The sequence below is a fragment of the Melanostigma gelatinosum genome, assembly GCF_949748355.1.
Source record: "Melanostigma gelatinosum genome assembly, chromosome: 7".
NCBI classification, from domain to species: domain Eukaryota; kingdom Metazoa; phylum Chordata; class Actinopteri; order Perciformes; family Zoarcidae; genus Melanostigma; species Melanostigma gelatinosum.
In genome coordinates this window covers 7,053,014-7,078,134 of record NC_136640.1, presented here as the reverse complement: position 1 = coordinate 7,078,134, position 25,121 = coordinate 7,053,014, and the positions used below count along the sequence as shown (strand labels likewise).

The 25,121-nt window shown below is 42.1% G+C and overlaps 1 protein-coding gene across 1 annotated transcript; it reads left to right on the top strand.

Moving 5' to 3' along the window:
• The first annotated feature begins 281 nt into the window (after window positions 1-281).
• Window positions 282-23,938, top strand: sacs (sacsin molecular chaperone). Its single transcript, XM_079271838.1, has 9 exons — window positions 282-394; window positions 1,426-1,576; window positions 4,225-4,315; window positions 4,396-4,481; window positions 4,726-4,837; window positions 6,187-6,333; window positions 6,592-8,077; window positions 8,579-8,670; window positions 10,160-23,938. The coding sequence occupies exons 1-9, from the start codon at window positions 372-374 to the stop codon at window positions 21,706-21,708; spliced, it is 13,737 nt and encodes a 4,578-aa protein (XP_079127964.1). The 5' UTR covers window positions 282-371; the 3' UTR covers window positions 21,709-23,938.
• Window positions 23,939-25,121: the final 1,183 nt, after the last annotated feature.

Genomic DNA, 25,121 nt, shown 5'->3' with positions numbered 1-25,121 from the left:
TATTGTTGTTGTTTCCAGGAACACAGCCTGACGTGAAATGCGTCAGCTGTTTCAGAGGACCGTTATCAGCGCGCACTGGGCAGACTCAAGTGAGTTTGTGGGGATAGCGCTCCATAAAGAGGCTAAAGAAATCACACCGGCACCGGCGATACACGGTTAAAAGAAAGCCTCTTAGCTACAGTCACAACAACATAACACCTTAACAAAGATGTTATATCTGTATCATGCAGTTGTACAGAACAGGCAGGTGTTTTGAGGATAACGGGTTTTCTTGTTTCGCGACAGCTGTTTACCGGGTGGAGTATTCATGCGCTCGGTGCAGAAGATAGTCCGATGCATGTGTATGTGCTGGGACACATAGCAGCAACGAGATGACCAACTGTCCAGACCCATGGTAAGTTTAACGTTGACTGTAAAATAAGCCTGGAAACAATCACACGTTTCATGTTAGCACACTGTTCAGGTTCTCCACAGCTGAACCGAGAACATATAATAACATTTTCCAGGCTCACTGCTGCATTGTGTCAGTCTGTATCTATCATCACGACTGGTCCAGTATTGATTAGTATGTGCTGCTTTTCAAACATCCTGTGCAGCCACACCCACTTGAGCTCCAGTGAATGCACCACTGTGGGTCCAGTGTCCTGCTGCTGAATAAGCAAGAATATTTAGCTTTATTGCTGTGAATGTGTTGACAGGTTAACTTATGAGTTTCTCTTGCATAACTGAAAGACCCGTGTTGTCAACTTAAATAGCAGCAAAACGAGGCTACTGATGGCAAACAGCACCGCTTTCTTGAGGGGATGAATCAACCTTTTTAGAGGATTTATTTCACCTTCCAGTACTTCAGTGCAGTAAGGCCGCAGGCTGTATGTGAATGTATACAAGTTAATGTTCTAAAAATCAAAATCTAGAGCCTACAGATGTCTAAATGGCACTAATGGACCATTAACAGATGGACCTGGTGGGGTTTCAATTCTCATGTTTCTTCCTAACCTGAACCTGGATCAATAATGGCTGTAAGGAAGACTCTCACGTCCGTTCAATTTGATCTTTGACCTCCCTTTCTCTGCTATTAATCTACAGTTCAATGCATGCAACATAACATAGTGCTCTTAACAATGAAATCAATCAAGGGTTTCATTCGAGTGTGCCATTTTGAGAAAAAGTTTTAAATAGATATCGCATCTGCAGAATTTTTAAGAAATGTGCAAAATCATTCAGTCATTGGGGCGTCCTGGTAGTTTAGTGGTTAACATGCATACCATAATTTCAACATCCCTTGTTGCATAACCCTAAGTTTCCTGTGTGTATCTCTACTGTCACAAACAAATGAAGGCAACTTTTTTTGTTTCTCTACTCACACCTCAAATTTATCAGAATTGTGTCCAGATTTGAAACCCAATTTCTGGCTCTATTTTTTAGGTTCCCACGGGTGACAGTTCGTCATGAGTACATTGGCCCGAGGTCCTACCAGGTCTCTCCCTTCACATCTGTTGAAGATGTGAAACAGTTGCTCTACGAGGAGACAAACCTGCCGGTCAAAGAGCAACAGCTGACTCACAATGGGAGACTGGTATGTTTTTTTATACACTACTATACACTACTAACACAAATACCAAAATGTGATAATTTCTCCATAGGAATGGCATAGCCAATTCATCACAACACAAACCAATCCAAATGATCCAGCAACATGGTTGTTGGTTATTAATTATGAAATAAGTTTGTTCATTGTGGTCATACAATGTGTGTGGGAGGCTGGTGTTTTTTTATTTTTGGGCTGCTTGGTCATTGTTTCAGTATGTACTGGAAGGCGTCGCTCAACTACTTTAAGTCACACAAACAGAGTGCATGACAGTAGATAAAACTAATAAAACAAACATTGGAAAGTAGCGTTGTCTTTTGGTCCAAACCAAAGACAAAAACACAGAAATCTAGGTTTTTAAATTCACCATAATTAAGTTTGTAGTTAAGTCGGGATCCTGTCAGTGTTTTACATTGTTGTCATTCTTTGTTGCAAGACATTTTATAAAAGTGTATAATTTTACCGTTATCCAGTTTGTTGATTGTAAATGTCACATTTGAGTTCTTCTTGACTATTTGGTTTACTTGTTGTTCTGTGGTTTTGTCACATTTAGCAACAAAGAGAAGATGAATAACTGAGGATTCTTTCTCTAATGGTAGATAATTGCCAGCAGCAGAAAACAGATCTATTTTTAATGACCCTGTGCCATTACTGCAGGACATTGACCTAAACCACCAACAGTGCCGTCATTGTTGAGATGCCATGAGCCAAGTTTCCCCCTCAGGTTTAATTTGTTGTTGCTGTTAACAATTAATTGAATCCTTTTGGTGTTGTTATTTATCTTAGGACTGATTTGAGCTCAGTGATCTATCTATCTGATCTTATCTTTACTGCGGATGTTTTTTGGACTCCTACAGAGTAAGGCAGGGGTCCTGAACACATTATCAAGTCGAATGACTGCACCAAAATGATTTGACTCATAGGCAACATGACTAGGCGCCTGATCATCACAGTGTACAGAATAAAGCATATGCAAAGCTAATATACATCTCAAGAGTAATTCTCAACATTTGAGATATATTATTATTACTTATACCCTGAAATGGTATATTTTTATGGATACAATAAAACAAAATATGGCAAATCTTTATACTTTGTTATAAATTAAGGTCTTGCTTACAATACAAATCTTATTTCGGATCAAACAGATGGTGTTAATTGGATTAATTTGTCACTTTTGTAGCAGATAAATGTACTGCGTTTCCGTGTATGGCCCAACATAACTGGAGTTGACCCCCTGTCTCGGGGCTTAGCAGCTGATGGAAAGCACCAGGTGGTGGTCAGCGCTCTGCAGCCCCCCCCCCCCCCCCTGATCTCATGCAGAAACTAGCTGCAAGCCACACCTACACACTAATAGCACATACACCACAAGGGTAGGCGCTTTCTGAATAAAAGGAATTGAAGTCTTGAATTCTGTTCCAGCTGTGAGTATTTTACAATGTGAACCATTTCCTAGAAATAAAAATTATGAAAAATATTTCCATTGCTCCCTCCAGATGTAAGTTTAAATATCAAGTCGCCTTCCTGTTCTGCCTAATGCAATTACAATGTTCAGCGGTCTGACGGAGGAGGCCCTGTGCCAGACACTGTACTCAGCAGAGGAGTGGTATTCCTTTTAGGAGAAACATAAAGGCAAGTTTAGCTTATCTGTGAGTTTCAAAAGCATTCTTCAATGTAAAAGCCTGTCTGCCGCTGCTGTCAAATGAAATAAAACATTCAGTCCAGTTGCCAAATGAGGTAAAATACTACCATACATTACACGAGTAAATCTTTGTTAGAGAGAGAGACATGTACAACCAAAGCACCCTGTTCTCTATATTATAATTCAATTACTGATTCTAAGTCCGAGTATGTTCTGTGTGCGCACATTTCCGCCAATATCAATGTCTTACTCGCACGTCTTTGACAAGTTCAGACCATCTTCTACGACGTGTAAGCTCTCCGTTTCCCATATTAATATGACATTTAAGACTTAGAATCCTTCATCATGAATTGTATAAATGATCATTGCAGAGTGATGAGGAGGATGACAGAGAATTGATTCTGCAGAGCTCAGTTTGCCAGAGAGCACGTAGATGAACAAAGACTGCTGAGCGCAGGCGGGTCACAGTGTCACCTTGACACAGCAGGAGCAGCAGCATTAGGGCCCGGTTCCGGCTCTGGCTCCCTTACTGCATCGATTCAGAACGATGCACCAGGCAAAGATCGCCTGTCACGCTAACGTGTAGCAATAATGACTGTTTGGTGGGGTGAGAGGCCGATGATGGTGCATCCATTTTTAAGAGAGGACGACTTTAAGTCTGTTAATAGTTGTCATAAAAATGAGTCGGTTCCAGTTGGCTTTCAGAGTGTTTCGTGAGGGCATTGAGTAATAAAATAGGTTGTGGCAGAAATCATCATTCATTTTATCTTTCAGAATAACATTTCTCTGACGCACAGTGAAGGGCGGTTAGTTACAGTCTCCTAAAGCAATGCCATTGATAAACTGAAGAGCTTTGTCTTTGTTGAGTCAGTACCCGGTTTGTTGTTACATTTTCGCCATATAATAGACCAGACCATTCAAATGTTTTCCTCAATAAAACACATTTTTTGTTGTATGTAAAATAATGCGTTGTCTACACATCCTACCTTCCTAGCTGGATGACAGCGTGCAGATCGGGACATTGGTGCCTGCTGGAAGCCCAGAAGTATCCGTCACACTCGAGGGAAGAGGCCTTAAAGGGGGAGGTAGGATTTAAACAACCACATCTCTGCAGTATAACAGTTTCTTTACAACAGTGAGGCTTACACAGCATGGCTTTTTACAGGCAGGTTTGGACAGACTACACCACCGCTAGTCGATTTTCTGAAAGATATTCTGAGGAGGTACCCTGAAGGTGGACAGATTCTAAAAGTAAGTGTCATGCTACATTATTATTTCACCTTTTACACCGACATAGTAGAAATACTGCCAGGGTGAAGGGCTGAGGTCCCGCTGGGACCATCCTCTATAATAATGTGGTCATTTTACCGTAAGGTTCTTTTGACAAAACATCCACGAAATAATGTGATTTCATTGTGCACATTACATTTCTTAAAACCGCAATGAAAGGCCCTGCCTTCATAAATGCACATATTTGTTGTGTTCTATTTTGTAGGAGTTGATTCAAAATGCAGAGGATGCTGGAGCCACAGAAGTCAAGTTCATGTACGATGAGACAGAGTATGGAGTGGAGTCACTGTGGTCACCTGACATGGCTCAGCATCAAGGTTAGTGGTTACAGTTAATACAGCCCTTGTGTTTGCATGAATCAGTCCTGCTTACCGTAAGTATCATAAAGCAGGTGTTCTGTAGCTGATCCTCTGCCCCGACCTCCCTGTAAACCAGGGGTGTCCAAACTTTTTTCAAAGAGGGCCAAATTTGATAATGTGAAAATGCCCAAGGGCCAACAGTCCCTGCTGACATTATTTTAAACAATACAAGTAGCCTATACATACATTGTTATTTTATCATTTTATTTTCAATGACAGCAAATAGCAATGTAACCAAATGTAAGCATTCATGTCTGAACACATCTCAACAACTATTCTGCCTTTCTTTCACATCTTGAAAGTCAGATAACAAAGAACAAGCCATCTAAAAGCTAATTACATAGGAACCGATCAATATTCTCACCTCAAGACAATCTTAAATATGACTTAGTGAGGGTGATGAAAAGTTGTCTAACATTTAAATTCAACACACATGGAACTGGCTCACGAAAAAAATCAAGTTGTCTCTTCGTATCTGATGATAGCTCTTCAGTGTTACGAGCCAGGCAAACATTAGCAAACTCTGTCTTCTTCTCGGGGCAAATGTTTTCTGCTATTTTCATAACACAGTCTTTGATAACCTCACATTCCGTAAAAGGTTTGTCATGTTTAGCAATTACCACGGCCACTCCGCAGCTTACTTTGATGATGTTTTCATGTGAAAGGGACCGCTGCTGTGTGGCCAAGTTATCTTGGAGTTGCTTCACTTTTCTAGCACGGACGCTCTCTGATAGCTTGTTGTAGCATTAGCACGTTTGGTCTCGTAGTGTCTCTTTACATTATATTCCTTAAACAAGGCAACAGTCTCATGACAAATTAGGGAGACACAGTTGTTTCGGTTTTCGGTGAAAAAAATATTGCGATCTCCACCTCTCCTGGAAGCGGCGGCCCTCATTATCGACTTTCCTTTTTTTACTTGCCGTAGCCATGACAGTTCAAGGGTCAGAGCCAATTTCAAACAGCCAGACAGTTACAGAGTGGTGCTGCCACCATGAGGTAAAAATAGGAATTGCATGTTGAATTTGTATGATTTATTCATTCCGTTTTGACTGTGCTGGCGGGCCATAAATAATGCATTTTAAGACAGAAGGCGCGGGCCGTATAAAATCTGACCTCGGGCCGTGATTGGCCCGCGGGCCGGACTTTGGACATGCCTGTTGTAAACGATGAAAAGGGAAAACGCGAACACGTTCGTGACAGGGATTATTGAAATACATTTTACACTGTACCTTTACTGTATATGTGTTTTAGGTTGTCATATTAAATATGAACATATGCTGACCTGGTGTTCACTCATGGTATTGCAGGGACGGCATTGTATGTTTACAATGATGCTGTGTTCACCGTGGAAGACTGGAATGGGATTCAGGAAATTGCGAGGAGCAGGAAGAGAGAGGATCCTTTGAAAGTCGGACGATTTGGGATTGGCTTCAATTCTGTGTACCATATTACAGGTTAGGTACAAATTACTGTCAAGATGCATGGTAAAAGTTATATGTAATTTACATCAGTATCAAATCAGAGAAAAATACATTTTCTTCCAAAAAATTGTGTTAAAATGACGTAGAACACACAAAAAAGCAGCGAATCCTGACTTTGGAAAAGCTGGAACGTCTTTCATTTTTGCATGAAAAATGACCTGAAATGACACTATAGAATTAACAACATATTTAATTGATATTAATTTAGTTTTTTTTCTTCCCACTGCTTAGATGCTCCCAGTATATTTAGTGGAGACCAGATTGCCATGCTGGACCCTCATCAGACCCTGTTTGGTGTGCATGAGTCTGGGCAGTGTTGGAACTTGAAGACGGACATGAAAGAGATCACAGAACTTGCTGACCAGTTTACTCCCTACATTGGGATGTTTGGGAGCTCTGAGACAACCATTGAGGATGGCAGCTTTCCTGGAACATTGTTCCGCTTCCCGCTTCGCCTGAAACCCTCCCAGCTCAGTGGCAACATTTACAACAAAGAAAAGGTTTTGGAGCTCTTTGAGTCTTTCAAAGCAGATGCAGACACAGTGCTCCTATTCCTCAAGAGTGTTCAGAAGATCTCCTTGCATGTGCGTGAGTCTGATGGTACAGAGCGCATGTTGTTTCAGGTTACAGCAACGGCGAATACTGATGACAAGTTAGAAAGACCAAATGCAGTGAAGACACTGGATCAGGCTATAGACAGCTACAGCAATGGGGTTCCTAGTTCGACCATCACGTGCGTCACTTACCAAGTCAACATAGAGACTCAGGATGAAACGGCTAAAGAGACTCAGAGAATGATGTGGCTGGTTTGTAATGGAGTTGGGGGCAGAGGAATGTGTGCCGAGTTGGACTCTCTGGCAGACGATTTGAAGTTTATGCCCACCATTGGAATTGCTCTGCCTCTTACTCTGATCAATAAAGAAGACAAAGGTGCCACATCAGGCTTCTCAGGACGAGCTTTTTGCTTCCTTCCCCTTCCCCTTGGCGAGGAGAGCGAGACAGGGCTTCCAGTGCATGTCAGTGGCTTCTTCGGCCTCACAGACAACCGTAGGAGTATCAAGTGGCGGGAAGTGGACCAGTGGAGGGATCCAGCGGCCTTGTGGAATGAGCTGCTTATAATCACTGTCATCCCTAGGGCTTACTTCACGCTCATCACTGAGGCTATCAAAAGGGTACAAACAAAAAAGGACCAAGACTTTCCATTGTCTCCGACAGGGACCTATGGGGCCTGGCCAGATCCTAAGCGGGTCAAGTCCCGCTGGAAACCCATCCTCCAGCCGCTGTTTCATGACTTGCTACAGCAGCAGGTCATCTATTCCCTCGGTGAGAGCTGGATCCGGGTGGACCAGGCTGTGTTCTCGGAGCTAAACACAGACGAGGACATTTCAGAGACTGTGATCAACTACCTCCAAAGCTCAGGAACGCCGGTGGCAAAGGTGCCCGCTGCCGCAGACTTTATCTTGGCTGCCTGCATGACTGAGTCCACTGAAGTAAAGAAAGTGACGCCATCTTTGTTGCGGCAGGTGATCAGGAAGTACAAACACAAAGGCCCCTCACAGGAGAAGTTGCTGCTGCTGGAGTTTGCGCTTAGTGACGCCAATTACAGTGAACTCATAGGACTGGAGCTCCTTCCACTGCAAGATGAGACATTTACAACGTTTTCATCTTCTGTCAGTGAAAAAGATTCCATTTACATTGCATCTGAGGAATACCCCAGGTAGATTTAAAGACAAATTGTGTATTTTCACGAACAAATTGTTGTAATTCTTGTCTAAATTACCTCAGTCTCTCCTTAATGTACATTTACCTTGACTTCAAAATGTTTTATCATAGGTGGAAAATTGTATTTCTACCTGAAATGAAGAGCAGTTAATTTTAATATTTTGTAATTTAGGCTTGATTTAAACAGATGCACCAGCCTGGAAGATCAGTTTGCATCGAAGTTAAAGTGTTAATAGTGCATCATTCCTTTATCTATATGAAGTGTGGATCGTTGTGCATGGCTTTAGTGAGGTTACTGCAATTTACAAAGACAAGTTTTAAGGTGAAACACTTCTAAATCTGCAAAGCAGATGCAAATATGTGCAGGAATATTAAAGAGGTTGTGGCTGATTGTGTGATAAAGATCGTGGCTTTGCTTCTGCCTTAAAAATCAGACAAAAATCAGACAAGTTCCTAAAATATTCTCACCGTTTTTTCCCTTTTGCTTTGTCCTAAGTTCTCTGTATCCAGGACTTGAGGGTCGGTTCCTATTGGAGAGCATTAAACCTTTAGTAATGGACACTTTGAAGGAAGCAGCCAAAAGCAGAGGTAATTCAACATATCTTTTCCACATAAATAACCTTGGTCCCAAACAGTGGTTATATTGTAAAATATTTTGACCAATTTATTTGTAATCTTAATGGTATATGACAGTAAAGCTGTGATTAATTTGAATGATCTTAGGGGCCCTGTACCACGTATAGTTAAGTATAAAAGTCCTTGTGATGACTTTGTGGGTTATCTGGGTTCAGCCATGTTGTAGCAACGCTTGGTCACTTTACTCTCCTGCAATGCCAGCAGGGCATTAAAGTCACTGCTAATAGATCATTTAGGAGTGCGAGGCAGAAAGGGAACGAGAGAGTGAGCCTGCTGATTCATGGAAGAGTTGTTTTTGTGCTACACGGGCATTCCACACGGCCCACGAGATCAGATCCCGAGTCCACTCACTGACATGAGCCAGGCAGAGGAAATATGCTGAGTAACAGCTTTGTCCTTTAAACCCAAGATGAAAGACAGAGAATTTTGTCATTTAACATTTAACTATAGTAATGTGGACTCCTATTCATTTTTATTTTGATGTTGAATTTCTTAAGTGTAGTATTGCCACTCCATTTTTGTCCAGTTATTAACCGTGTCTACAGAAACCTTTACTCCGCTGCCCACTCTGGCCAACTCTGTTGATGATGTTAAAGTACCACTTTGGACTCACTCAGATCCCCTGACCTCTCCCTCTCCACCCATGTCTCACTCTCTCTTACTCACTCTCTGCAACAACTATTTTTCCAACCTGTACATTAGGTTGAGACAGGCTAAAACAATTCATCATTCTATGCTGAAAGACATCATTATTTAGTTTTAGTTTTTTTTAATTTACATAAGACAGAAAAAGAGAGTAACATTCATCCCAGAACTCTAAAAAATGTGCCACTTCAATTACAGTACAACAATATCTTTGGGGGTGTTCTGGTAGGTATTTCGAAGTGTGTCAAATATAACCTAATAATAACAACACACTAAACTAATGCATGACTGTAAATGAGCAGCACGTGCAGTTAGAAAGTCTCACAGATTTACAGCACTATGGCTTGCAGTGTTTTTCTGGGTATGTATGTCTTTGAGAAATGGTTTCCTTTACACTGAAATTATATGAATGAGGTCAAGATTGACAAGCTTTTAGTATACATTGAACTGTGTGTGTGTGTGTGTACAGAACATGGTTTGTACAAGCATGTTTACATCAGAAATATGTGCTGCAATACAAATCTTGAATGTTGAGTGTGAATATACTAATTATTCATAATCATTTTTTAACAAACTTAAGTGAAAAGTTCATTTGTTTGTGCAGTGTGCTCTCCGATATGTCTAGAAACTGATTTAGTGGATTGTTAAGATGATTTTTGACAGTTGAACTTTCATCTTCAGACCGCTGCATCGTGCAATAACAACCACAAACCTAACTTTGTCATTTCTGATAGTTAACATTTACCTGTAAAATAATAACTGAGGCTAATTTCAGTTTTTCCTTGACTTTTAACAGGAAGACCCTGCACTCAGCTACAAATGCTGAACTCTGAACGATCAGCTCGACTCATCAAGGAGATCCTATCTACAGCCTGGCTAACTAGAGACTTCATTGTCCGATGGGAACCTGGAAACAGAGAGTTGAAACATCCTACAGTTTCCTGGCTGAAGATGGTTTGGAAGCATCTCTATATACATTTTGCCGATGACCTAAGTACCTTTGACGACATGCCTTTGATCCCACTTGTGCCACTTGAGGAAAGCATGGACGTAGTTAAGCTTCTACGTCTCAAAACTCCATCCCCCATAATTCTTGTGGATGAGGAAGAGGCGCCGCTCTCTGAAAACCTTCTTGACATCATGGAAAAGCTTGGAGGAGTCGTGATAAAAAAGCTGGATTCATGTTTGCACCACCCTCTGCTGAAGAATTTCATCCATCCTTCCTCTCCTGGTCTGCTTCTGCAAATTATGGATAGATTACCAACACAACGATTATCCGGCCTAGTCTGTTCTTTCTCAGTCAAAGAGAAGATTGCGCTCAGAAACTTTCTTGCCGGACTGTCGGACATTACAGAGAGGGAAAAGCATACCCTGCTGGAGCTTTCCATCTTCGAGAAAGTGGGAACCTGCTCTGAAGGTACCTCAGCATTTACATCACTGAGAGGGGCTAGAGCTTTACATCACAGAGCCAAATATCCACCAGATGTGAAATTATCCATACATCTTGTGGGTTGCTGTGACGAAGAATCAATCCGCCTCATAAAGATGCTGAATGTACAACAACTGAAAACAACTGAATGTTTGAAGATGATTATTCAGGACATTGAGCGGGGGTTCTACACAACAGATGAGACAACCCAGGTCATGCTTTGGGCACTTAAACATCTGGCATTTCTAAAAAATGAAAACTCAACTGTAATTCGATGGCTTTCTGCTCTTACATTTATTCAGTTGCCTTGTGGAAAGTCAGTCAAAGCCTCAGATCTTTTTGATCCCGAGCTGGAGATTCTACAGAACCTGTTCTACATGGAAGAGAAAACCAGATTTCTCACAAGTCCATTCACGTCTTCCCCTGATATTCTTCATTCACTCAGACAACTGGGACTACGAAATGAAGTACAGCTCAGTGAAAAAGATGTACTCAAAGTGGCAAAGAAAATAGAGGAGATACAAAGCAGCAAGGAGCCAGAAATGGAATTCCTAATTACAAAGGCGAAAACACTCCTGCAAATACTTAACAGACAAACCAAGCTGGTAAAATCAGCTGATGCTCAGACATCATTGCTAAAACTGAAATGGGTACCTGTCTGCAAAGAAAGACCTCCAACTTATCCGAAATCCCTTGCTTGGGTTGGAGATAATCTCAATATCTGCTCTTTGTCAGAGATGTGCGACATATCCCATGCAGTGCTTGTGGGATCTTCAGTAGCACTGGTTGAACACACATCTGCAGGTATGAAGAAGGCACTGAAACTAACCACAGAGCCTCAGGTGGATCAAGTATTACAGCACCTTAAAGCAGTGAATGACTGGCATAAATCTCAAGCATTCACCACAGAGGATTGGTATCAATTCCAGCAGATCTTGTTTGAGATATACGGTTTCATGCAGGCTCATCTTGAGGACGCAAGAGAAGCAATGAAATCACTTCCCTTTGATTGGGTGTGGACGGGGAAGACATTCTCATCACCTGGCCAGACAGTACTAAAGCCCCTCCCTGATCTAGACTTGCAGCCTTACCTGTACTCCTTGCCAAAGACAATAAGAAAGTTTCACAAGCTGTTCAAGTTTTGTGGTTCAGTTGAAGAGGTTGTGTCAAGCCATGTGTTTGAAGTCATCAGCACCATCCAACAAAGGTGTGAAGGAGAGATTACCAAGGAGGAAAGCAAACATGATATTGTACTTTTAGTCAACATCCTGAGATGGCTGAACAGCAATCAGATAGATGTAGACACTAACATGCATGTGCCGATTCTTTGTTACAAGGACCCAAGCAAATTGGCTTTGAAGCCCATTCATGAATGCACCTACTGTGACATCAAGGTTGATGATTTGAATGACTTGCTTGAAGATGCATCAGAGCCCATTATATTAGTCCATGATGACATCCCCATGAAAACCGCAGAGTGGTTGAAGGTGCCATGTTTGAGCACAAGGTTGATAAACCCAGAGAACCTTGGCTTTGAACAATCAGGCCAACGAGAACCTCTAACAGTGAGAATAAAGAACATCTTGGAGGAATATCCATCTGTAGCAGACATTTTTAAAGAGCTCCTCCAAAATGCTGATGATGCAAGTGCAACCGAGTGTAGTTTCCTCATTGACATGAGAAAAAACACTGACATTAGAGAGAATCTCCTTGACCCTGGCATGGTTGTTTGCCACGGGCCCTCCTTGTGGTCTTTCAACAGCTCTGTATTCTCAGACGCTGACTTTCTGAACATCACACGGTTAGGTGGTTCTGCGAAGAGATGTGAAGCAGACAAAGTTGGCAAGTTTGGCCTGGGCTTCAACTCTGTTTATCACATCACTGATATCCCCATCATAATGAGCAGAGAGTTCATGATCATGTTTGATCCAAACATCAATCACATCAGCAAGCACATCAGAGACAGGTCTAATCCAGGGATTAAAATCAACTGGAGCAAACAACAGAAAAGGCTGAGAAAATTTCCTAACCAGTTCAAACCTTTCATCAATGTCTTCAACTGCCAGCTTCCTCTAGCTCAGGATTCCCCATACAAGTACAATGGTACACTGTTCAGACTCCCATTCAGAACAGAGCAGGAAGCGTCAGGAAGCGAAATCAGTGGTCTATACTACAACACCACAGACATCTATTCCCTGGTTGATGAGTTCAGCATATGTGGCCATCGGTTCATTCTGTTTACTCAGCATGTCGGAAGTATGGTCTTGAAATACTTGAAATATGAGGAACCAAATCCAGCAGGCGCACAAGATGTCGTCACCATCAACAAAAGTGTGTGGTCATCCAAATCCTCATACGGACCTCTGAGTATCCTCAAAACTGCAGCGAAGGTGATGAAGAAAGTTGCAAGCACCAACAGGGTACCTGCTGATGTTCCCAAGTCTGGCTGCATCATACGCGTTTTGGTGGAGGAGTTTCATAATGTGTTCAAACGCATTGTCGATCTCCATTCGCCACTGTTCAGAGGTTCAGAGGAAGATCCTAACCAGTACTTTGAGATGGCTGCTAAAGGTGTTCAGACAAGACGACTCACAGATGACATGCACGCAAAAGCAGTCGAGGTCACCAACTGGCTCATTTGCTCATGCATGGATGTAACTGAGGCACTCAAGTTTTCCCTCAGTGATAGTGGAAAAAGACTTGGACTAGTGCCTTGTGGTGGAGTGGCTGTTCTGCTCTCAGAAGAAGAGAATCGCAAATGGACGGTAAAGACAAATACCACACCAATTGGAGAAGTGTTTTGTTACTTACCTCTCAGAATCAAAACAGGCTTACCAGTCCACATTAACGGCTGCTTTGCTGTGACCTCCAACCGCAAAGAGATCTGGAAGACAGACACCAAAGGACAGTGGAACTCTGTGTTCATGAGACATGTTATTGTCCAGGCTTATTTATCAGCCCTCTCAATGCTACGTTCAATGACTGAAAGTGAAGAACTGCTTGACTACAGCTATTATGCAGCATGGCCAGATCCAAGTCAGGTGCATGATGACTTCACACTGGTCAGCCAGGGTGTCTACCAAGAAATAGCCAAAGGAGGCGACGGTGAGCATGCAAAGGTTTTCTCAGACGGCAAAACCTGGGTGTCAATCAAATACGTCAGATTCCTTGATGATGCCTTACTCTGTAGGCCAGACATTGGTCCTGCTGCTTTCCAGATATTCTTGAAATATCTCAAGAAGAGTGGCTCACAAGACCTCTGTGCTGTTGAGCTGCCTGACTGGGTGAAGGAGGGATTTGATGATGCTGGATGTAGAGGAAAGTTGATGGAAAACACCCTAACAGAGAAGCAGTTCTTTTCAGATGTCTTTTTCCCTCACATCCAGGAAATTGACAAAGAGCTTCGAGATCCCCTGGTGCATTATGTCTTGAATGAAAAACTTGAAGATTTTGACTCAATCCTCAGGGTTACTCCTTGTATCCCATGCTGTGGCCCCAAGAAGGAACTGGTTTTACCTTCCAGACTCATTCACCCAGAGGGAAGAGTTGCTAAGCTCTACAACACTGATGATGGAAGATTTCCTGAAGGCACTGCTAAAGACTACCTAAACCCTGTTTGTTTAGTGAAGCTATTGCAGTTAGGCATGGTCAAAGATGATCTGTCATGGGAGGATCTGATTGAACGTGCTCAATCTGTTATTGATCTTAATGAAAGTGATCACACAGCTGCATGCTTTCGTAGCAGTATAGTGTTGAGTCTCATTGATGAGAAACTTAAGATGAGTGATCCTGGAGCAGCTGAGCTCTTGGAAAAGCTGCATGACACCAAGTTCCTTCCATTCCTGACAAGACCTGCAGGCTTTTCACTGCCATGGCATGGTAACAACTTTCCCCCAACAACAATGTTCTCTGCTAGAGAACTATTCACAACTGAACATCAGGAAACAGTGTGTCTGATGAAGCCAATACTGAATGAGAATTCTCCATCTTTCAAAGGTTGCGGTGCAATGTCATTGGCTGTGAAAGACTGCCTTGGTCTGATAAGGAAGCCCTCAGTTGGACTGGTTATCAGTCAACTCAAGAAACTTTCTCAATCATTTGATGGTGTCACATTGTATCAGGAGAACATAACAAATGCCTGTTACAAGTTCCTTCATGAGGAAATGCTACAGGATAAGAAAGCAAAAGAACAAATATCTGAGGAACTGAAAGACTTCAATTCCATCCTGGTGGAGAACACATATGTCAATCCCTCCAAAGTTGCATTCCACCTGAATTTTGATGCAGCTCCACATCTTTATCAGCTCCCAAACAAATACAGAAACAGCTGCCGTGAGCTCTTTGAAAATGTTGGGGTACAGCCCAGCTTCACAGTCGAGGATTTCTCAACTGTTCTTGAAACTGTGAAGGAAGACTGTGGGAGAAGGGTACTCACCGAGGAGAACTTCCAGTTGTGTCGCAGAATTATTAGTGAAGGAATATGGAGCTTGATACGAGACAAGAACCAAGAATACTGCCAAACACATTTTGGTGGGATTCTATTACCAGACTTCAATTTGACATTGCAGCCATCAAAATTGCTATGCTACAATGACTGCCCTTGGATCAAAGTCAGAGACTCTTCTGTGAAGTACTGTCATGGAGATATTCCAAGAGAGGTCGCTGTGAAATTAGGGGCAGTCCCAAAACGCCACAAAGCCTTGGAGAGGTATGCCTCAAATGTCTGCTTCACTCCACCTGGGACTGAGTTTGGACAGAAAGAAAAACTCACAAGCAGAATTAAGAGCATTCTCAATGCTTATCCATCAGAAAAAGAAATGTTAAAAGAGCTGCTTCAAAATGCAGATGATGCCAAAGCCACTGAAATTTACTTTGTTTTTGATGCAAGGATACACCCCACAGACAGAATCTTTGATGATAAATGGATCCCAATGCAAGGCCCCGCCCTCTGTGTATATAACAACCAGCCTTTCACAGAGGATGATGTCAGAGGTATACAGAACCTCGGACGAGGAACAAAAGAGGCCAATCCAGGCAAAACCGGTCAATACGGCATAGGATTCAACTCTGTCTATCACATCACTGACTGCCCGTCCTTCATCTCAAACAATGACATTCTCTGCATCTTTGATCCACATGCACAGTATGCACCTGGGGCCACATCCATGAGTCCTGGAAGAATGTTTAGAGACTTGGACTCTGATTTCAGATCTCAGTTTTCAGATGTTCTCAGTCTTTACTTGGGAGTCCATTTTAAGTTAGAACGCAGCACAATGTTCAGATTCCCCATCCGCTCTAAGGAGATGGCAAAGACATCAGAGATCAGTTCGGTCCCTGCGTCAGGCAGAATGGTGCAAAACCTTCTGGATAAGCTAAAAACCGACGGTGCAGAGCTTCTGATGTTCCTCAACCACATGGAGAAAATATCAATCTGTGAAATTGATAATGCATCTGGAGCACTGAAAGTGCTCTATTCTGTGACAGCCAAAATAACAGATGGTGATCGGCTGAAACGCAAACAGTTTCATGCTTCAGTCATTGATAGTGTGACCAAAAAGAAGCAGCTCACTGCTATCCCAGTCCAACAGATAACCTACATAATGGACATAGAGGACAATGATGGAAATATGACCACATGGATGATCTGCAACCGATCTGGCTTCCCCAACATTGAAAATGTCTCAAAAAGTGTGATCTCAGCTCACAAAAATGAAGACATAACTCTATTTCCACGTGGAGGGGTAGCTGCATGTGTAAGCCACAACTACAAAAAACCCCACCGAGCTTTCTGCTTTCTGCCCCTCTCACTGGAGACTGGCTTGCCTTTTCATGTCAATGGGCATTTTGCCCTAGACTCTGCTAGAAGAAACCTGTGGAGAGATGACAATGGAGTGGGGGTAAGGAGTGACTGGAATAACAATTTGATGACATCACTGATAGCCCCTGCCTGTGTGGAACTGCTGATTCAGCTTAAGCGTCGATACTTCCCAGGTCCTGATCCCACCATGACCGTACTACAAGGAACACCGCTTCATGTTGTTAAAGATACATTGCGAAAATATCTGTTCTTCCTCCCAGTCAATAGACTGGACATACAGCCAGATTGGTACTGCCTGGTTAAAGCCATCTACAACTGTATCCATGCTGACTTGAAGCGTCTGCTACCTGTTGTCAGAGCAGCGCACATGGACAACTCGGACATGCACTCTGTCATTTACGTTTCATGGGTGAACACATCCACTGCAAACAAAGGCAAAGCCTTTTTTGATAATCTGCTTCAAGATGAACTTCAGCACTTGAAAAACACAGAATACAACATCACCTCAAGGAAATCTGTGGCTGAAAATGTTTACAGGCTGAAGACCTTGCTTCTGGATATTGGTTTCAACCTGATTCACAGCTGCGATGAGACAGCAAATCTCTACTTCTGTTTGGAAGATGCTGGGATACCAGTCAGTCATGTGACACCAGAAGATGTCCGCAACTTTCTTCACACTTTCTCATCACCAGACACGTCTTGCCATGTTGGAAAACTCCCCTGTCGTCTCCAACAGTCAAACTACAAGCTAGTTCATAACTTGAAGCTTCTAGTCGACTACTGCTTCAAAGATAGGGAAGTGGATGAAGTCACAATTGAGGGTTTGCCTCTGTTGATAACAATGGACACTGTGCTTCAGGTGTTTGATTCCAAGAGACCAAAGTTCCTGACAACACATCATGAGCTGATCTCATCCAGGAAAGAAATGTTCATGAATACACTGTACATCAGGTACAGCAACATCCTTTTGAAGGCAGGAGCTGCAAAGATCTTTGACATCAGCTGCTTTGGTGACCTACTGGGGTCTGTTCTTCCAAGAGAGTATCGAACAAGGATCCCTGTTAAGTGGAGAGACACCTTTGCAAGTGAATCTTGGCTGAAGAGTGTGTGGAATTTTATCAGTGAGAATGTCGCTGTTAAGGAGGATCAGGTAGACATCAAACCCAGTTTTGACACCGTGCTTGACATTCTGAAAGAATGGGCTTTGCTACCTGGAATCAAATTCATGGCAAGAGAAAAGATTGTTGTTCCTGAGCATGATGTGCTTTTACCTCTGAGTTTGATGAACATAGTCATATTTCCACATGGCCAAAATGACAAAGTCTTTCACACACTAATGAAAGCAGGGTGCATTCAGCTTGCAGTGAACAAAATCTGTGTCAAAGAGAACCCCATCATGCCTTTTCTGGCACAACACACAGCAAACATTGAAAACCCATCAAGTGTTCTGAAGGCTGTAGAGTACATTATCCAGACATCTGCATTTAAAGCAGCAAACCTGACTGACAAGGACTTTGAGGCTCTTCTGTTGTATTTCAACTGCAACCTAGCTAACCTCACACAACAGGATGCACAGAGCCTAAAACTCCTCCCATGTTTTAAATCAGTCAGTGGGAGATACATCAGCATTGCAAACTATGGGACAAACTACGTCCTTGCAAAAAGCATCCCCACTGCAGACATAGACAAATGGGCTCACACAGCTTCTTTGGCATTTCTTGCTGACAATCATCAGCTGAAAGAACTGTACACCTTCCTTGGCTGCATGCCAATTGATGACTTAGAAATCTACCTTCAACATCTCCTGCCAAAGTTTGAGAGTTTTTCCTATGATGCCAAAGTTGAACACATTGTCTACTTGAAGGAGAGACTTTTGTCAATGGAAGAATCATGTGAGATGAAGAATCGGCTCTATGAGAAATTGGAGGGACTGTTGTTCATCTATGACTACTCAAACAGACTCCGGCCAACCAAGTTTTTCTATGATGAGACAGTGAAGGTGTTCGAAGTTATGCTACCTGCAAAGTCATTCATACCAAGTGACTTTTTTAAGAAAGTGGAGCAGGTGTCAAAGCCCAGGAATGGGACATTGTTGCTCACGCCATGGATAACCTTTCTGAGAAGTATTGGTCTCAAGCACGAAGTGTCACAGCAACAGGTTCTTCAGTTTGCAAAAGAGGTCAGCGTCAAAGCCCAAACAGAGAGCTGGTCCAAAGAAAAAGTGCAAACCATTGTCGATGTACTCTTAAACCACATTTTCAACGAGAGGACAGATCTGTTCCAGGGTACTTTTCTGAAGGAGCTCTCAATGATACCATTCCTGTGTCCCGAGAGAGCCCCCAAAGAACTCATCAAGCTTCATTCGCAGTACCAAGAGATGAGTGGCACAATTCCTCTGATTCGTTTCAGTGGGTCTCAGGTAAATCCAAAATTCAAGCAAACAGATATCATTCACTTGCTTTGGACATCTTGCCCAATTCTACCCGAGAAAGCTACACCATCAAGCATAAAGGACCAGGAGGGGAACACTCTCACTGGACAGGAACAACTTGACCATGTGCTGAACATATTAGGCGTCAACTTGGATCCACCATTGGAGAAAGTCCTAAGCAACTGCAAAAACATCTGCAACATATCCAATCCGGATGATGAAATGGTAAAAACAAGGAACAAAGTTTTAAGGTCCACCTACGAGTTTCTCAATGCAGATAAAAGAGATTTCCATTACCAACTTCGTGGAGTGGCTGTTGTCATGGTTGAAGATGGCTGGAAATTGCTGAAACCTGAAGAGGTTGTTATTAATTTGGAAAATGAATCTGACTTCAAACCCTACTTGTACAAATTGCCTCTTGAGCTTGGTACCTTTCATCAACTGTTCAAACTTCTTGGTACAGAAGACGTTGTGTCAACCAAACAGTATGTTGAAGTGCTGTGGCGAATTTACAGAAGTTCAGAGGGCAAGCAGCTTGATCCAAATGAAATGAGAACTGTGAAAAGGGTTGTTTCAGGATTGTTCAAGTCCCTCCAAAATGATCCAGTGGAAATTCGCAAAGATCTCGAGAGTCTCAAAGACTTGATATTTTATATGCCAAGTCATGACGGTAGATTAGCTAAATCCAATAGCTTGGTGTTTGATGATGCCCCACACTACAAGAGCAGAATTCAGGGTAACGTTGGAGTTCAGATGCTTGTGGACATGAGCCAGTGCTATCTGGGCAAAGATCACGCCTTCCACACAAAGCTGATCATGCTACTTCCACAGAAACTAAGGCCGAGACTGTTGAGTGGCATTCTTGAAGAGCAACTTGATGAGGATTCTCCAAGAATGTGCCAGTTTGGAGCTCTTTGCTCACTTCAAGGCCGCCTTCAGCTGTTGCTGTCATCAGAGCAGTTCATCACAGGACTGATCAGAATAATGAAACATGAGAATGACAATGCATACCTTGTGAATGAGGAAAAAGCCATACGCCTCTGCAAAGCACTTTGTGAAGGATTAAAAGTTTCTTGTTTTGAGAAACTCCAAACAACATTAAGAGTGAAAGGATGTAGCCCCATCCCACACAGCCGCAGCGAAACACTTGCCTTCCTCAAGAGGTATGGGACAGCGGTGATTCACCTCTATATCCAGCATTCAGACAGCAAAGACATAAATTTTCTCTTAGCACTGGCAATGACATTGAAGTCTGCTACAGACAATTTGATTTCTGACACATCCTATCTGATTGCCATGCTGGGTTGCAATGACATCTACAGAATCACAGAAAAGCTGGACAACCTTGGGGTTAAGTACGACTCAACGGAGCCTTCGAAACTTGAGCTACCGCTACCTGGAACCCCCATACCAGCTGAGATACATCACACACTGCTCATGGATCCCATGAATGTATTTTATCCAGGAGAGTATGTGGGTTACCTTGTCGACTCTGAGGGTGGAGACATCTACGGGTCCTACCAGCCTACCTATACATATGCTATCATTGTTCGAGAAGTAGAAAGAGATGAGGAAAACACAAGTTTCCTTGGAAAATGCTTCCAGATTGACATTGGTTACAGTGAGTACAAAGTAGTGAGTTCCCTTGACTTGTACAAATTCTCAAGACAAGATGAAAGTAACCATGCACGAGACACCAGTTCCCCATCAACTCCTACAAGCCCAAACAGTCGGTCTTCTGGCCCACGAATGGTCCCTCCTGCTTTTTCTGGTAAGGAAAACCTCCGACCCCCCACTCAAAAACAGTCTCCAAAAAAGATCAAGCTTCATACATTGCCTGAGATCCTGAAAGAAGTGACCTTAGTAGTTGAACAAGCTTGGAAGCTTCCTGAGACAGAGAGAAAAAAGATAATCCGCAGATTGTATCTCAAGTGGCATCCAGACAAAAATGCTGAGAATTTGGACATTGCCACCGAAGTCTTCAAGCACTTACAGAACGAGATCAACAGGATGGAGAAACAGACTTTGGCTGATCAGCAAAATACAGAGAGAGCTTCCAGAAGACCGTTCTCCACATCATCATCCCGCTTCCAGTCAGAGAAGTTCTCATATCAAAGGTTTTATTCATCGTGGAACCAAGAAGCAACAAATCACAAGTCAGAAAGGCAACAGTTCAGGGAACATTATACAAGCCATGCAAGTTCATCACATTCTCACCGTTTCTTTGTGCCCCCTACTTTCAAGACAGTTGGAAACCCAGTGGAAGCCCGCAGATGGCTGAGACAAGCAAGAGCAAACTACTCTGCTGCTCGGAATGACCTCCATAAAAATGCCAATGAGTGGGTTTGTTTCAAATGCTACCTAGCCACAAAACTTGCACTGATAGCTGCCGACTATGCAGTTAGAGGAAAGTCGGACAAAGATGTGAAACCAACTGCTCTGGCTCAAAAAGTGGAGGAGTACAACTCCCAGTTAAAAGGCCTTTCAAATGATGTTCAGATCCTGGAGGGATATGGTGTGGACAGCCTGAGAACCCGCTATCCCGATCTACTGCCGTTTCCACAGATTCCCAATGACAGATTCACATCTGAGGTGGCAATGAGAGTGATGGAATGTACCGCACGGATTATTATAAAGCTTGAAACCTTTGTGCAGCAAAAAATATAATACAGTTAATGATGAAAATGAAACTACAGTTTGCATAGATCCTCTACTGCAGTGATTCTCAACTGGTGGGTCGCGGACCCGTTTTCAGTGGGTCGCGGGCCTTTGCCTGACAAAAAAATCAATAAATAAAAAGTTGTGATTTTATTTTGAAGGGCATTTTTTTATGCAGCGGAATTATTCCAGCATTTACGGCACTTGTTCAGTGGTGCAGGAAAAACACCGACCAATGCGTTGTGAATCACATCACGTGATGAAGCTCAGCCAATCAAATATGAGTATTCTGACGAGTTCCCTGACTTGAGTGAGATGTACACACACCGTGACACACGGGGGAGAGACGAGGATACAGACAGCAGAGCAGGACTATTGAGGTGTGGGTTGTGAAAGTCAAATCATAGGACGATCTCCAAAAGAGAGAAATGTCCAGAGAGACCAGAGTCATTAGACTCTGACTGGACAGACTCATACAGGTGAATTCTTCAAACACTAATTTCTCTTTTTGGAAGATGAGAAAAATATAATATTGTGGATTTTTCACTTCACCCTGAATGGACTGAGTTTAAAGCTGCAGCGTAATTCAGTGAAAATATTTTTTCTAAATTTAATTTCATTACTTAATTTATTTTTTAATCCAGCTGTTTTACTTGAAATGAGAAGAACATGTATTCATGTATTTCTAATCCATCCAGTTAAATTTGAAAAATGAGAATAATATTTGTTAAAATATAATTGGTGTGCTTTCTTTATTTGATTTGACAGTTGTTTACTACACAGAGACGTTACTACTACTACTACTAGACGTCTTGAATATAGATATACCCAAATTATATATTTATTATATATATATATATATATTTTGGGTCGTGGGTCCCGGCTTGTCATTAAGGGGTGATGGTGGGTCCCGCAGCCAGACCAGTTGAGAACCACTGCTCTACTGAATAGAAGGGCACCCATGGCTGTGTGCAATACAGATCATGTGTATCATTTTGAATAAAATTACAAGTATCCAGCTGGCTGCTTATGGTACATATACAGTTTCTATCGGTGATGGTGGTGCTGTGGCCCATGCACAGTAAATAAATGTTGAGCTTCCATAACCTTTTAGGCTGTCTCAATATACATTTGTTGTAATATGTGTAAAAAAAGAAATCAGCATTTGCTGTACCAAAGTCCCCACATTGACTATATTTGCTCTGAGTTAGATTAATACATATGCAACTTTTTTTAACTTTCTTTTATAAATACAAAATATATATAAATATATATATTTTCTTGCCACACAAAACCAGTTGAGTGTACTGAAAGGATATGCTTAAAATTAAATGAAATGTCAAATACTGCATATACCGGTACTGTTACGCAACGGGTCCTATTTGCAAGATCTCATCAAGGGAAGGAAATGTTTGTAAACCTTTTTTGTATTGTTATGGTTGATTTCATATAATTTCTGTAAAAAGTTGTACATTTTCTGTAACATAGCCAGTCAGTTGGGACAAAGCACTTTCATTTAAACCCATGTACTCACACTTGTAACTGTAGAGCACTTGTGTCACCCCAGCAACTCGGGAGCATCCAACTGTGAAAGGAAAACTCTTTAAATGCAATTGTTTTTTCACTGGGGATATGTCTTGTTTTGTTCCCGCCATGCTAAAGGTCTGTTGTGCTCTATACAGTAACATTTGGTGACTGTTGTGCATCATTTCCTGTTCATATGAACAAAGTGTACTCTGGGGCTCTACAGCAAATCTGCTTTTATTACTAACATTTTGGGTAGGGCAGTGATGACTGCAGCTCAGCTTTTGCTTTAATAAGTCATCCAAACGTTTCTTTTTACAGAGAATAATAAGTAGGACAGTGATCAAATACAGAGCCATATATGTGTGGGCATAACACCTTAAGTTAACTTTTGCCAGCATGAAACCATGTTCAAACGTTTTCAGTAATTTAAACTTTTCCAGTTTAAGTAACAGAGCAGCATTAAACTGTGAGGCTTGTGTGTTTAACTGCATACTTTGCTTGATTTGACATTGATTTTGAAGGACTATACACAGACTACATATTGTAAATGTCATTCTCCAACAAAATTTAAAATGTGCTTCTTGGTATTTGTTGTCCTATTCCACTTTCAGCTCGAGGTGTGGCAGCTGTGGGTGTCTCCTTGAATAAACAGTGGAGAACAATATGTATCACACATGTTGACGTACACTGTACCATAGGAAGGCAAAATAAATTCCCCCTTAAATAAATTGCGTCAGCTATTTTATTTCTAGTTTTACAAAAGACGGCACAGTTTGAACCACTATTCTGTCTATGATTCAAGCAAGTTTGTCACTTTTAAATTGGCATATTCTGTATTGCATCCCTTATTTCATATGTCTCAAGTTTGAAAGCAAAACAACCCCAAACATTTTCTGGATGTGGAGATATATGAAGTCAATATACTCTGATTATTGGTACCAACATGGGAATGTCACAGCTGGCAGGGGTTGTATTTGAAAGATACAGTTTAATTGTGGAATTGTGTCGTTTTAGAGCAGGGGTGTCAAACATACGGCCCGCGGGCCGCATCCGGCCCGCCACGTCATTTTATGTGGCCCGCGAATCCGCCAGCAAAAAAATAAAAAAATATTTATTATTATTATTTTTTTTACAAAAATTAAAAGTTAGATGTGAAAATAAAAATATCCCCATGGTCGAAATTATGAGATAGAAAGTCGAAGTGATGAGATAGCATGTTGTCTGTGTGCCGACATTAAAACGATCACAACAGGTGGACAGGAGATGCAACAGCCCACAAAGAGGATTTCCAACAAGTGATCGTGTCTTTCTCAACATGCGTACTTCTCTGCACTTGTAAACTCGTGGACTTGTGAAACGTCATCAGTCTCAGCCCAAGTACTGTTCCAATTCAAAGTTCACATCGAGGGGAGATGTTTGAGTATAAAAAAACTTTGAGTTGAGCCATTCGCGCCGCCGGTCTCACCGGGGGCTATTTGTGTTCATTCGCACTGGACGGGTCGGAGAGGGGGCGGGGCTTATCGCCCTGAAAGCCGTTCAACTGTCCGCCATTAACCATGGAAAAAATAACCTCTATTTCTGCTTAGTACGTGTTGTGGAAGTCACAGATATCCCGGGAAACTAAACTAAATATGTTAGGAGTAGTTACATTTACAACCGGCCCTTTGAGGGCGACCGTGATGCTGATGTGGCCCCAGAGTGAAAATGAGTTTGACACCCCTGTTTTAGAGCATAAAAAAAAGATTTTTGAAAACGTTTTTTCTTGGTACTGTCCGTTTAGTACACCCTGGCGGTACTGCAGCGCTTTTCCACTAGAGTGCATCAGAGAGCCAATAAACATGGCAGGAGATTATCAAAACTGTTTCCATCAACACATGATAGCTTTAGTGCACAGA